General features: G+C 40.8%; 1 protein-coding gene across 1 annotated transcript; it reads left to right on the top strand.

Annotated features, from left to right (window-relative positions):
* The first annotated feature begins 5961 nt into the window (after positions 1-5961).
* On the top strand, positions 5962-9707 carry LOC147612325 (uncharacterized). Its single transcript, XM_086782927.1, has 3 exons — positions 5962-7101; positions 7410-7914; positions 8041-9707. Exons 1-3 carry the CDS (start codon positions 6328-6330, stop codon positions 9306-9308), a joined length of 2547 nt encoding a protein of 848 aa, XP_086639053.1. The 5' UTR covers positions 5962-6327; the 3' UTR covers positions 9309-9707.
* The last annotated feature ends 3310 nt before the right edge of the window (positions 9708-13017 follow it).

Raw genomic sequence — 13017 nt, 5'->3', positions numbered from 1 at the left:
TCTAACAGTCATAACAAATTTTCCAAAGTAAATCTACAAAAATCCAACCGTTAGATTTATAATTTTACCTTAGATCCACATTCTACTACTTTTTTCCAATCTAATCATCACTAGATTCATTAAAACTGAGCATATTAAATGGTAGGTGTGGTGGGAGGACAAAATAGTATGTTTTTAAATAATTATAATGCCTTTTAAATAATATAAAAAATATTAGAACACATAAAAAATTACTTGATAAATCAAGTTAAGCTCTATGTTATTTGAATTTGTGACATGCAAAGTGAGAACACCATATGAGTAATAATGTAAAAGTTATAGGCAATTTACTCACATTTAGTGTACCTGTCCAAACCTCCGCGACAGGGCCTGTATACAACTTCGGTTCCCAAAGAAAAGGGGATTTGAAATTATTGGATATTCGATTAGATTATAGTTTTAGTTGCCCAACTTTGCATATGATGTTTCATTAGAAGACCATGAAGTGAATCTCCTTGGCTAACTAGGAGAGATTGGCTATTCTTTATGAAAAAATGCATGTTTTACCCAAGGGCACCCACTAAACGAAACTAAATAACCTCATCTTGTAACCACCCTTGAATAGGTCCATTAGCACCTTTTCCTCTTGTAGGATTAGATTCTAATGAAATCTCGTTTAGGCTCCTCTTAAGTCTACTTCCTTGACTTCTACATCCATCATATGGAACATCTTCATGACCTTCCTTAGAGCATTGTGCTCTGAGGTAAAAAATTGTTCAGTTATCCACTGTATATAATTTGCAGTGTTTAGGGACTGGTCTTATGCATGTTCCATCATTCTCTTGGCTTTTTGTTCAGATTCAACTAAGGCTCTCCATTTGTAGTGTTTAGGGACTGCTTACATCCGTTCCATCCTCCTCTTTTACATCTGTTTAGGCCACGATCCTCTTGGTTTCTCATTCAGCTTCAACTAAGGTCTCTATTTCTCCTCCGCCTTTCTGATGTAAAAAGTCATAGCTCAATCTTCTCCTGAGGTTGGAATTTGTTATGTGCCTTACCACTTTCTCTAATTCCTCACCCCAATTTTCACAAAACTCTTCATGCAACTTTGTAGCCTATATTTTTTTATAATTTTATACATTCGAATGATATTTTTTGTTGAAGTATTTAACAAAATATATTGTTTAATGATGTGTAATATTAATTATTTTATCAATGTTTTAAGGTAAAAAGTTATCTTTTTATAGTTCAATGGTTTTGATTATTGTAGTTGATTTTCAATTAATGTTCTTATGAATTACTCATGTATACCAAACGATTTTAACTGGGTTTCAGGATACACAAAGTAAGAAAAGAGATATTCACTTCAACTTGATGCCTATATATGAGAAGGCTTGCCAACCAAGCACGTTACATTTACACATTAGCCCACTGAGTATGTTGATGGAGTAAGGAAGTTATAATAACATAACTCTCAAATTTATTGATTGAGAAAGAGAAGGAGTATGAAGATTTACAGGGTGCAATGTATACTAATAAGGAAGTACATAATGCCCAAAGAAGTGAGAGGTACATGTTCTTGAGAAAGAGCAAGATTATGAAGATTTACAGGGTGCAATGCATACTATGGAAGTACATAATGCCCAAATAAGTGAGAGGGTAAATGTTCTTGAGAAAGAGAATAAGACGATGCAAAGAATTTTGGAGAACAATACTGCATTTAGGCCTAGAGCATGTCTCAAGGAGCTAAAAATAAAGTCATTGAAAGGAATATTTGAGCATGATTCTTTCGATTTTATTTTATTCTTATTCTATAAAAAAGGAAAGGAATTTTTTGTTCTAGATTCATCAATTCTTTTCCCTTTCTCATGTGTTTCATTCTACCCTATCTAATGGCTTTTCATCAGGTCATTAATGGACAGGTTGGTATTGGAGGTGGACAATGGAATTAAGGCTTGTAAGATTGTCCAGTACCTATTTACAACATAAAATAATGAGACAAATAGCTTAATTTTTAGAGTGCTCTCAAAGTACATGGTAAGTTTTACACTCTCCCAAGATAAGAAGTTTAAAGCAATGTCAAAAGATATATAACAAGATGAAGTGAGAAAGACATTCAAGGATGTCCAAGGCATACGTGATAGAGCTTGGATTGCCTCAAGAGCATATGACACTATTTATAAGTATTTAGACAAAGGATTTAAGAGGGTTTTAAAGAAAAAAGGAGTTTACCTCTCCCAAAACCATATCCCCTAGTATGTCTAAGGCATACATGATATAGCTTTCCTTAGGAGCATATGATGTGACTATTTATAAGCATTAGAAAAAGGATTTAAGAGGGTTATGAAGAAAAAAATTAGGTTCTCTCTCCCCAAAACCATATCATGTAGAACAAGAACAACTATTGTTGAATGGTAAAATTCTGGAGCTCATACAAGTAGTCTATGCATCTATGCCATACACATAAATGTAAGCTAGAGGTTATACTTATGCTAATGAAATAATTCAACAATTTTATGTTAGATGTAAGCAAGGTGCAAAGTGCAATGGTCAAGTTCTACGACATGGCAGTATTATGTGAGATTGTCAAAGTTAGAGTCGGTAATCTTGACCCTGATGAATAGAGCCTCAAGTCCAAACATCACAAAAGACAATTTAGATTATTTTAGTGTTCAATTTTTCACAATTAGAAAATGAGATATGGTGGCTTGTTGCTTTGGAAGTCCCAAGAAATATTAAAGATTTTCTTTAACTTGACAAATATACCAAATGTGGTTAAGCATCAGACAAGGGATGAAGTCGTAAACATAGATGGACCAGGTGGTGAATATAATGCAAAATGGCTTCTTATAGGAGATTTGAAAACTCTAAAGTGCATGTTTAGTGAGTCATGTGGATCTAATGTTGACTTTCCATGCATGTGGTATTGCATAAAATCTTATACTCGCAACATAAACCATAGTATTCCACTCTGCTAATTTTTTAATGGTTGAAATCACACTGGGAATAATTCCTCATATTGGGAAAGCATTCATAGGTGGAGCACAAACCACCTTAGCAAAGTATAAGATTCGAGAAGCAACCAGGATAGTGTGAAATACAAGGTGGAAAGCTATGAAATTTCCACCTTGGAGATGTTCTCATGTTGGAAAAACATTCATAGGTGGAACATAACCACCTTAGATTAAAATTTGATTCGAGAAGTAATCATTAAGGATAAAATGAAATACAGGGAGAAGGTATATGACTTAGATTATCCTAGTATTATAACACATCAAAATTTTTATTTTTGATGGGGAATTTGTAAAAGCCTAAAAGGCTAGAGATGGGGTGGCACAAGGTTATAATTATCAATGTGTCTAGGCTAGTACTTTCTTTCTACATGAAAAGGCATATATTATCAATGTGGCTAGGGTAATCCTCCATGAAAGGCTTCTATTAAGTATGATAAAAACAAAACAAGAGCCAAGGCTTGATAAGTTAATACACCATGCATAACATAGAAGCATAGATAGACCACATAGGTGGATTAAAACACCAAGATAAGTGAAATCACTACAAGATGTCTAGGGCCAAGCAACATCTCTAACTTTACATAGGGCCCTTTTTTTTTCTCAAAGTGACAAGTGTTATTTACAGTGTTAGGAACAACCATATGTAACTTTTACCATAAATTTCTCATGTCGGGAACAACCATTTGCAACTTTTTCCATACATTATACTTCTTTGGTTGCTTCACCAGTAAATCTCACCTTTCATTTCATGGTGGAGAAAGACATTTTCTCGCCTTTGCACCACTAAAGCATGGCTTGTAAAGTAAGTTTCCCCTTGCACCCTGACATCTTTATATCCTTTTTAATTTCCACTTAACCTCTGTGTAACCCAATGTCTGACAAAACCTCTTATACTTTCTTGCACATCTCTTGAGCATCACCCTCTAGTTGCATCCTATAGACAAAACCATCACGTACTCATATACCAACTTTTTAAGCCTTATCATGGCATGTAAAGTGTAAAAAGGAAATCCTTGTTAAGGGTATCTTTAAGATAGGATCACATGTTGGACCCAAGCAGACTGTTTTTCCTCATGCATTATAAGTTCACCCTCCTTTCCTGTCCAACGTGTGATCCTATCTTTAAGATAGGATCACACGTTGGACCCAAGCAGACTATTTTTCCTCATGCATTATAAGTTCACCCTCCTTTCCTGTCTTTGAAATCTAATTTTTCTTTCCACTATGAGCAACATGGGTTGTTGCCATCAGCCTCCAAGTGTTGTCTGGAGTTATAGCCAAGTAATTTTCTTCTGGTTGTTCTTTTTTTAACACCAACTACTAGCTTTTGAAAGGAAAAACTAAAGCGAGGTGATATAAAAGAGTACCTAACAACAAGTAGACCTTATATAAAACGCTTTCCAAGATTTTTAAATATAAAGTGATCCAACAACTAGCATCATTTCACTAGGCGGTGGGGAAAATAGCTAGGTGGATAAGGTGGCACCCTTTCTCAACCTGCTATGCAGGTTCAATTTTAGCCCACCCCTCCCCCTCATTCTACAAAAAGGGGTAAAAAAAGTAGTGTGTACACGTGCTATACTCCTCACAAAAGGGGTGAAAAAAATAGTGCAGTGCTATACTCCTCACAAAAAAAATAAAAAATAAAAAAATCCACTTCACTGAAAGGGTATAAGGCTTGACATTTGTCACTCATTTTTACATCCACTTCTTTATTGTGGGGCAAGTTAACTTTTCCATTTAAAGAATTAAAGGAGGATCAGAATGCAAATAAAGAAGTCATTTGTTTGGTTTTAGGCAAAGGCTAAGGAGGTTTGGAATTTGAAACTTCCTTGTAGTGCTAAAATTTGAAGCCTTTAGAGGGCATCAAAGCCTTTCAAACCTCTGGAGAAGGCCTCTTAGAAAATAGGGTTGCAAATTTTATCCCATCGCTTCTCCTCCCAAACAAAAGATGAGTGTTCCCAAAAGATATGATATCCCAGCTGCATGCCACCCACCCACCACAGGCAAGGACTCAATAGTCTTCTTAATAGTGAATGGAAATAGGATGGGAGTGACAGTTGTAAAAAGTGGGCTTCTGTATATGACTTTGCTCAGCTTATAAATATAATTATAATTATGTTCCCAAAAAATTTTGAAAATTTCTCAAAATTTTACACAAACATATATATTTTGAAGGTTAACCTAGTTTATGGCCTTCAAATTGAAGGTTAGGGTAGGCCTTTAAATTTCACCCATGCCTCCTTGTCATAGCCGTTATGGTGACTATTAATGCAAATTTATTACTCTTTTCCTTGTTCTTGGAATGACCTGCATTTGTTTGGTTCCTTTTAGGCAATCGCTAAGGAGATTTGGGTTTGAAACCTCCTAGCCATAATAGCCGTTTTTGGTGACTCTTAATGCAACTTTATTACTCTTTTTTTCATTGTTCTTGGAATGAACTTTATGTAAAGGAGGTACCTCGAGCAATGTGCTTGTAAATCAAGGAGAATGTGCAGCATGTAAACAAAAACATTAATTTGGATTGAGTGTTAGTGGGGTCTTTTGAAGCCAACCCATTTTCATCTGCTACTCCACTAGCATACTACTACTCCACTACCATACTGACAACAACAACTTGAAAAAGCGTGAAAAATAGGCAAGGCTAGCAATGGTGGGGGTAAGGGGGTCATGTCATGTCAGCACTTGTTGCTTCAAGGAGGTGACCATAAGAACACCCCAATGAGGGGATTCGTGTCCTCCTCAATGTTGCTAGGGATCCCCTATAAGCTAATACAGGATGTCACTAGTAAATTAAGGAAGGGTGGAGGGGTGGGGAAACCAACCATGGTGGTGGCCCGTGGCCTTTCATGGTGTGTGACACCATGGTCCCATCTTCCAAAGTGAAACCCACTATTTTTACGTGGGCTCTGAAAACCGGGGTCTCACACAATCTATTTGTTTTAGAGAGAGGAAAACTATTTGTTTCAGAGAGAGAAAAAGAGATTAATTTTGTATAGCAGTTTTAGAGAGAGTGGTTGTTTAGCATGGTTGTATTGGCCTTGTTCAAGGGGGCATTTGTGAACACTAAAAGCAGGGGCCTGTCTCCCTCTCTCCCCCCCCCCCCTCCCTCTCTCTCTCACACACACACACACACGGATTTGTGTGTGTGTGTCCATGATCTTAAATCTGCTCTTTGGCAAGAAGAAACAGCCCAAAGGCTGTGCTTTAGCAGCAAGGTGATGCCGTGGAGTGTTGGATCATGAAATGAGTCGCTTCAGAGGATGATGAAGAGTCTTTTGACAGCAACTACAAGTTACAACAGCAAAAGGCAGGCTTTTTCTGAGAGCCCAACATGCTGCAGCAACCCTCGGAATTCATTATGCACACGAAATTGCCCCTCGATCTCAACAGGCACACTCTGGACCTTAACAGCTATCAACAGGATTTCAACGACATTGGCCTGCTGCAAGCCCAAAGGGCAGCAGCGGATGCCCTCTTGTTTGAGGCCTGCACAACAACAGAGCCTACGCCATCGCCCAATTGGGTCCTCCATGGCATATATGACCCCAGGCTCCCCCATCAGCAGCAGCATCATCATCAGTATTTTGCTCCCATGGCGGCGGCGGCTGCTGCTGGGTTCTGGCAGCAGCAGGCTAGAACCCAGCAGCAGGCTATGAATTGCTGGTTTCCCAACTGGCAGGAGCTCTTTCAAGGCTTCTTGGTAGCGCAGGAGGGACAGACAAAACAGGCCATGGCAGCTGGCTTCCAGCAACAGCAGCAGCAGCGAGGGGGTGTTCCAGGCGCCCAACGACCCCATCCTGGAGCACCCCGCTCTGGCGCTCAATCACAGCATCCGGGATCCCATGCTGCCGCCCAATCGTCCCATCCTGGCGCCCAACTGCGCCATTCTGCCGCCCAATTATCCCATCCTGCATTCCAGTCATCCCTTATAGAGAAAAGCAGCGAAGATGCTCGAACTTCCTGCTCCGATCTCAAAGGCCCGTCATCTCCGACACTGGGCCCCGTCGCCAAATACACCATCGAGTCGCCCCCGTGGTTGCCCCAAGGTTGGATCACAGAGGTCCAAACCCGAAGAACGGGCACGACTGCAGGCACACGAGACAAGGTACGGGCACCCTGTCTGCGCTCCTTATATGTGTTTTTACTTCACGTCTTCGAGCCCAGGAGAAGCGGATCGCAAGTTCTGTCATTTTGGCCGCCCATTGCCACCGGCGTTTCTGAGCCGTTGGCTCTGTGATGTGGGCGCTCATGCAAGCCAGGGTGACCAGGGTGCCTACACTAGCTTTTTGTATTTTTTGCGGAGAATTTTAGCACTAATTTTGATGGGCAATAATACATTTTCAAAAACGCAAAACATGACTGCCTGGTTAATAGGTCGAACTCCCATGATCTGTTTGGCTTTGTTTTGAGCAGTATTACAAAGATCTCGTGTCAGGCCGCCGTTTCCGCTCTAGGAATGAAGTCTACCACTTCCTGGAAACTGGGAAAGGCAGGGTGAGGAAAAGGCTCAAGCGCAAGAAGACCATTATCTTCTCTGCAGACCATACTCATATGAACAGTTTTGCTCACAAAATGCATACCCTGGAAGCTGCAAAGCCCTCCCCTTGTCTTCCTGCATGCCAGCCCCTAGGCTTTCTGCTTGGCTCTATCGTGAACAAGCACCCCACCCATGTAGGATTTTCACTGCCTCCAGTACCAGTGGTAAAGGAGATGCCAAAAGGCTTGGAAACCCCATGCAAGCCTCCAACTGCCTTCTCTGCCAGCAACAGTAGCCAGCCACCCATCATGCTTGGGCTAAAGCGGCCTGCACACGAGAGGCTGCAAAAGCTTCCAGTCAAGAAGAAAGCAAAGATAGAACCCCTAAAGAAAGCTGAAGACAAGCACGCCTCCAGGCTATGGCAATGGCTTCAAAAGCCAGGTGAGTGAATTCTGTGTTTACATAGAAATGGGGGACCACATTCTTTCAATAGCTTTGTCAATTAGGAAAAGGTTTTCAAACCCCTTTGTTTTTCTGATCTCACAAGAGTGTGTTGTTTCTGGGCAGTCTCAAGGACTGATGAGCTGCCTCAGAAGCCAGAGGTGCACAAGCCAAATGCGCCCAATGCAGCAAGTGTTGAGAAGAGGGCATCAGAAATGGCAGACCAAAGGACTGAGGAGGAGGTGAGCAGGGGAGTACAAGCAGCCCAGAGGACAGTTCAATTGGGCAGGGAAATACAAGAAGCCCAAAGGACAGTGATGCAATTAGGCAGGGAGATGCAAGCAACTGTGGAGAAGTTGAGCAAGGAAATAAAAGCAGCCCAAAGGGATGTGGAGCTCGGCAGGGATGGGAAATTGTGCAAGATGGTACACGGAGCCCAAAGGGATGTGGCATTGAACAGTGAATCAAAGGCGGCCCAAATGAGTGTGAAATCAGGCAGGGAAATGCAAGCAGCCCAAAGGACTATTGATGCAATGGGCAATGTAATCCAAGCAGCCCAGAGAATTAATGGCGCAATTGGGAATGTAACGCAAGCAGCTCAAAGGCCTGTTGTTGCAATGGGCAATGTAATGCAAGCATCCCAAAGGCCTAGTGCTGCAATGGGCACTGTACCACAAGCGGCGGAATGGCCTGTGGTTGCAATGGGCAATGTAATACAAGCAGCTCCAAGGCCTGATGTTGCAATAGCCAATGTAACACAAGCAGCTGCCGAAAAGCTTGATGCTACAATGGGCAATGTAACACAAGCAGCCCAAAGGCCTGATTTAGCAATGGGCAATGCAATCCAAGGAGCCCAAAGGCCTGTTGTTGCAATAGGCAGTCCAATGCAAGCAGTCCGGTGGCCTGTTACTGGAACAAGCAATGTAACCCAAGCTGCCCAAAGGCCTGATATTGCAATGGGCAATGCAACGCCACCAGCTCAAATGCCTATTGTTGCAAAGGGCAATGTAATACAAACAGCCCATCCATCCTACATGCCTGTTGTTGCGATTGAAATGTGCAATGTAGTCCCAAGGGCAGGGGTCAATGCAACCCATGCAGCCCAACTGAGCGTGATTAAGCTGAGAACAGAAATGCAAGCCGCCCAGAGGGCTGTAGAAGTGAACAAGAAGGTGGTGGAGGCAAAGCCGAGCCACAGGGACAAGAAGCTATCTGTTTTGAACCCAAAGCTGGATTTGAGCAGACTGAGCCCGAGTTTGACCAGCCGCCAGAGGGCCAAGGTGGTGCAGAAGATGAAGGCCAAGCATGCAAAAGAGCTTTTGGCCATTCTGGGCAGGCAAGTATGCTGCAAGGTCCTGCGTGAAGGCCGTTATAAGCATGGTTTGAACGCATGAATGTGGTGAAAGTCCTTGGTGAGTTTTTCCCTTTCACTTACGGACGAGCAGGGGCTGATCACCCCACCCAGCATATACCCACATCTTCACCCATAGAGTCTCATCGCCAATTGGCGCCAAACCTCCACTTTTTCTTAATGTCTCAAGCAAAGAGAAAAGGGTTACAACTTACACTTACACACACACACACACACACACACTTGGGGTGAGATTTTGGAACAAGTCACTCCGTGCATGAGCTATGTTCATTTCAGCTCCACTTTGAGTGGCCTACTTTGCTAGGTATCTACTATAAACGCTCAATTTTTTGTGCTAGATAAGTTATGTGCAAGTGCCAAATTAAATATTAATCTTTCGAATAAAAATGTATATTTATTGGTAGTGCCATGCTTACATCTATCCGTGGGTTTGAGGATGCCAATTTTCTTCATCAGTGTTCAAAGTGCTTTACATGGTTGGGTTGGGGAAAGCCTTTTCTTGTGCATGTTAACTATATAGCAGTTAACATACCACCCTTCCTAATGCATACTCGGAATCAACTAAAAGCTTTTGTTGAAGAAGTTAAAACAAGGGCTTCTACAATGGAGTAGGGTACGAACTGTGTCGAAATTGTGAGACGGGCTTCGATAAGTGTGTTTCAAACATATCCTCAATTGTGATAAGGTAATGAAGCTTGTAGAAGTAGGCTTGTGTTTGTGTCATGTATGGGCCTTTGTTGAGATCAAAGAGGACACAATGCAAAGCTGGGTCTCTAAAAAGATTATTTGGCATGACCTTGAGAAGGATGCGGATCAGCTTGAAGAAATGGATAGTGCCTTATATTGTTGGGTCGGGAACCAGCTTGTAGTAATGAACGTCTATGTGGGCTCCTTCTCTCTAAGTCAAAACTTTTTTTGGCTCCATGTTATCTTCTATAGGACTTTGATGAGCTTGTTAGGCTACTTATAACCCACTCTTTCCTTTCCTGGATGCTTGCGGTGCCATTTGTGAAGAGCTTGATTATTGCTTTTAAGATCATTTGTACCTTCAAGACCTCGGAGTTTCTTCAATTGCCACAAAGAGCTCTTAGATTGGGTCAACTGTGGCACTTTTACTTGACTTCTCCACTAGTCACATGTCGCGACACTTCACTATCCATGATCCATGATCCATTGAGTAGTGAAGTTGATTGGTCCACCTTTGCACATTTTTTTAAATGACCACAAAAGGGCTCTAGATCAACTTTCGCACTTTTACTTGCCTTCTTCTAGATGGGCTTAAAAGTGCCATTCTTCTTCTCATCTACATGCCTCAACCTGTATTCCTCCTAAAAACGAGTGACCTAGTTGCAATAGAAACATTTTTTCTTTTCCTTCAAAGAAGACGGATTATGAGAACCTTTACTCTTCCCTTTGTCATATTGGAGGAGAAAGTAGGATAATGTATCATTTGCCACATCTCTTCCAAAAGCATTGTGCAAAATCTTCAAAGTAACAGTCAAATTATTGACTTGATAATTCAAAGAAGCGACAAGACTATCAAACTTTTGGGATAGGACATTTACATAATTCAAAGAAACAACTAGACTATCATACTTTGTATTAAAGTTTTGCTGTTGAATTTTCGTTTTAAGCGACAAGACTATCAAACTTTTGGGGTAGGACATTTACATAATTCAAAGAAACAACTAGACTATCATACTTTGTATTAAAGTTTTGCTGTTGAATTTTCGTTTTAAGCGACAAGACTATCAAACTTTTGGGGTAGGACATTTATATAATTCAAAGAAACAACTAGACTATCATACTTTGTATTAAAGTTTTGCTGTTGAATTTTCGTTTTGGGCATGTATTGGGGGCCATTTGGGTGGTTTTTGGTTTTCTCTACAGACGTGTTCGGGGATCGAAATTGCACTGTTCTTCATCGGATTTTGGAACTGTAGTTTTGTCAGATCTACTACAAACATCTACTACAAACGGGTGTGCAGTACACGAGAAAGCATCAACAGACACTCGCTGCATTGGATCTTAAGAATCTACATGCTTCACTTCAGAGCGAATACATCGATGTTTGCATCTTACGAGTAAAATTTCTACTCGCTATACTCTACATTTCTTTCATACACCTTGCAAGTCTCCATTGTCAGCAACCTTATTAGTGGCCACCTTGGTTGCATCAAAGGAGCACTCAACACTTTGTAGGTTGCATGATTACTTGCTTGGGTATTATCCGAAATAACAGACAGTGATGTATTTTGGATGCTATCCGCTGAGGATAAGCTTGATGGGACTGACTTGTTGAGATATCAAGCTCAACATGAGCTGACACTCACGAGGCGCTTGCATGACCATTCGACATTTACATCACTGGTGGGTTTGGTAGTTGGTACTGACATATATTCGCTAGAAATTCTACAGGTGGACTACACCGACTAGTCCACATCTATTCACTCCACTTAGCATGTTCACATTATGGACCGCTTGTATATACTCTATTATGTGTATTAGTCACTTTATCTTCTTTGTAGTCCTCTTTTGTTGTGTGATGAAGAAGAAGAATTTTCAGCCTCTCACCTTGTGTGTTCTCTTCTAGGGTTTGTGTGAGTGTGTGTGTACTTGCAAGAGCTAAATCTCTCCTCCCGTGCATCTTTTCACGACTACTCTTTATGGTCCTATATGATGTGGCATGTATTGGTAGCCAAAGGGTTGTGGAATGTTATGGTTGGTACTGAGAAACGTCTTGGTTCCTTTGATAAACATGATACAAAAGGCACATATATAGACATGGACTCAGTTTCACATGGTGCATTTCCACAACATAGCATACCTCCTACACAGGAGCACGCAGTGGGATAGAAGAGATGCATAGACATATGCGTTGCTTTCTTTGTCAGCTAAAAGGAGTATTATTCCTCACATTCAGTCATGCAGGACTACTAAACATGCTTGGGATGCACTTGCATCATTGTACCAGGTACATAATGAAGCACGTGATGCTTATATATGCTAGTAATTAAAGTTAGAGCGTATGGATGAGGGAGACTCGATGGACAATTTCCTTACAAAAATCAAGGATTTTAAGGAGCATTTGGCCAATGTTAATGAAATATATCCATTGGTGCCTATTGTCTTGAATACGCCGGACCCATATCAAGGTTTTCCTTCTACCATCAGACTCATGAGTGATGAAAGCAATACAAATGTTTTGAAGTTTGAGGAGTTGGTTTCTATGCTCTTGCAAGAAGAGCAATCCAGGAAAAATAGATCTATCATGTGTACAAGAGATCAAGCTTTTGCTGCTAGTCAACAAAGAGGCAAAGGTAAATCCTTTCCTCGGGGTGGTTACAAGCCGAAATCAGAGTCATTGGGCAAGCCTTCTGACAAGGAAAGTGATAAGCCAAAGAAAAAGAGAAAATGCAACTATTACAGGAAGCCAGGTCATTATATTAATGAGTGCAAGAAATGGCTAGACAAGAAGAAAAAGAAATACTCAGGTATGGTTGTAGTTGATGTGTCAGCATCTAATGCATAAAACAAAGAATCTACGAACTATGCACATGATGATTGGGCTTTTATTGTGCAATGTAGTTTTGACCATTCACATAAGGATATATGCATGGCTATTACATATGTACATGTTTGGTATTTTGACAGTGGTGCTAGTAAGCACATTACTTCTCATCACAGTTTGTTCTCATCACTTGAATCTACTCCACATGGAAACACTATTA

The sequence above is a fragment of the Cibotium barometz genome, chromosome 45, assembly GCF_041138505.1.
Source record: "Cibotium barometz isolate CiBa-2024 chromosome 45, ASM4113850v1, whole genome shotgun sequence".
NCBI classification, from domain to species: domain Eukaryota; kingdom Viridiplantae; phylum Streptophyta; class Polypodiopsida; order Cyatheales; family Cibotiaceae; genus Cibotium; species Cibotium barometz.
This window is presented reverse-complemented; position numbering and strand designations above follow the sequence as displayed.

Coding starts and splice junctions, on each gene's coding strand:
- LOC147612325 (XM_086782927.1), top strand. CDS start 6,328: ATGCTGCAGCAACCCTCGGAATTCATTATGCACACGAAATTGCCCCTC. Junction 7,102..7,409: donor CTGCAGGCACACGAGACAAG/GTACGGGCACCC, acceptor TGTTTTGAGCAG/TATTACAAAGATCTCGTGTC. Junction 7,915..8,040: donor GCAATGGCTTCAAAAGCCAG/GTGAGTGAATTC, acceptor GTTTCTGGGCAG/TCTCAAGGACTGATGAGCTG.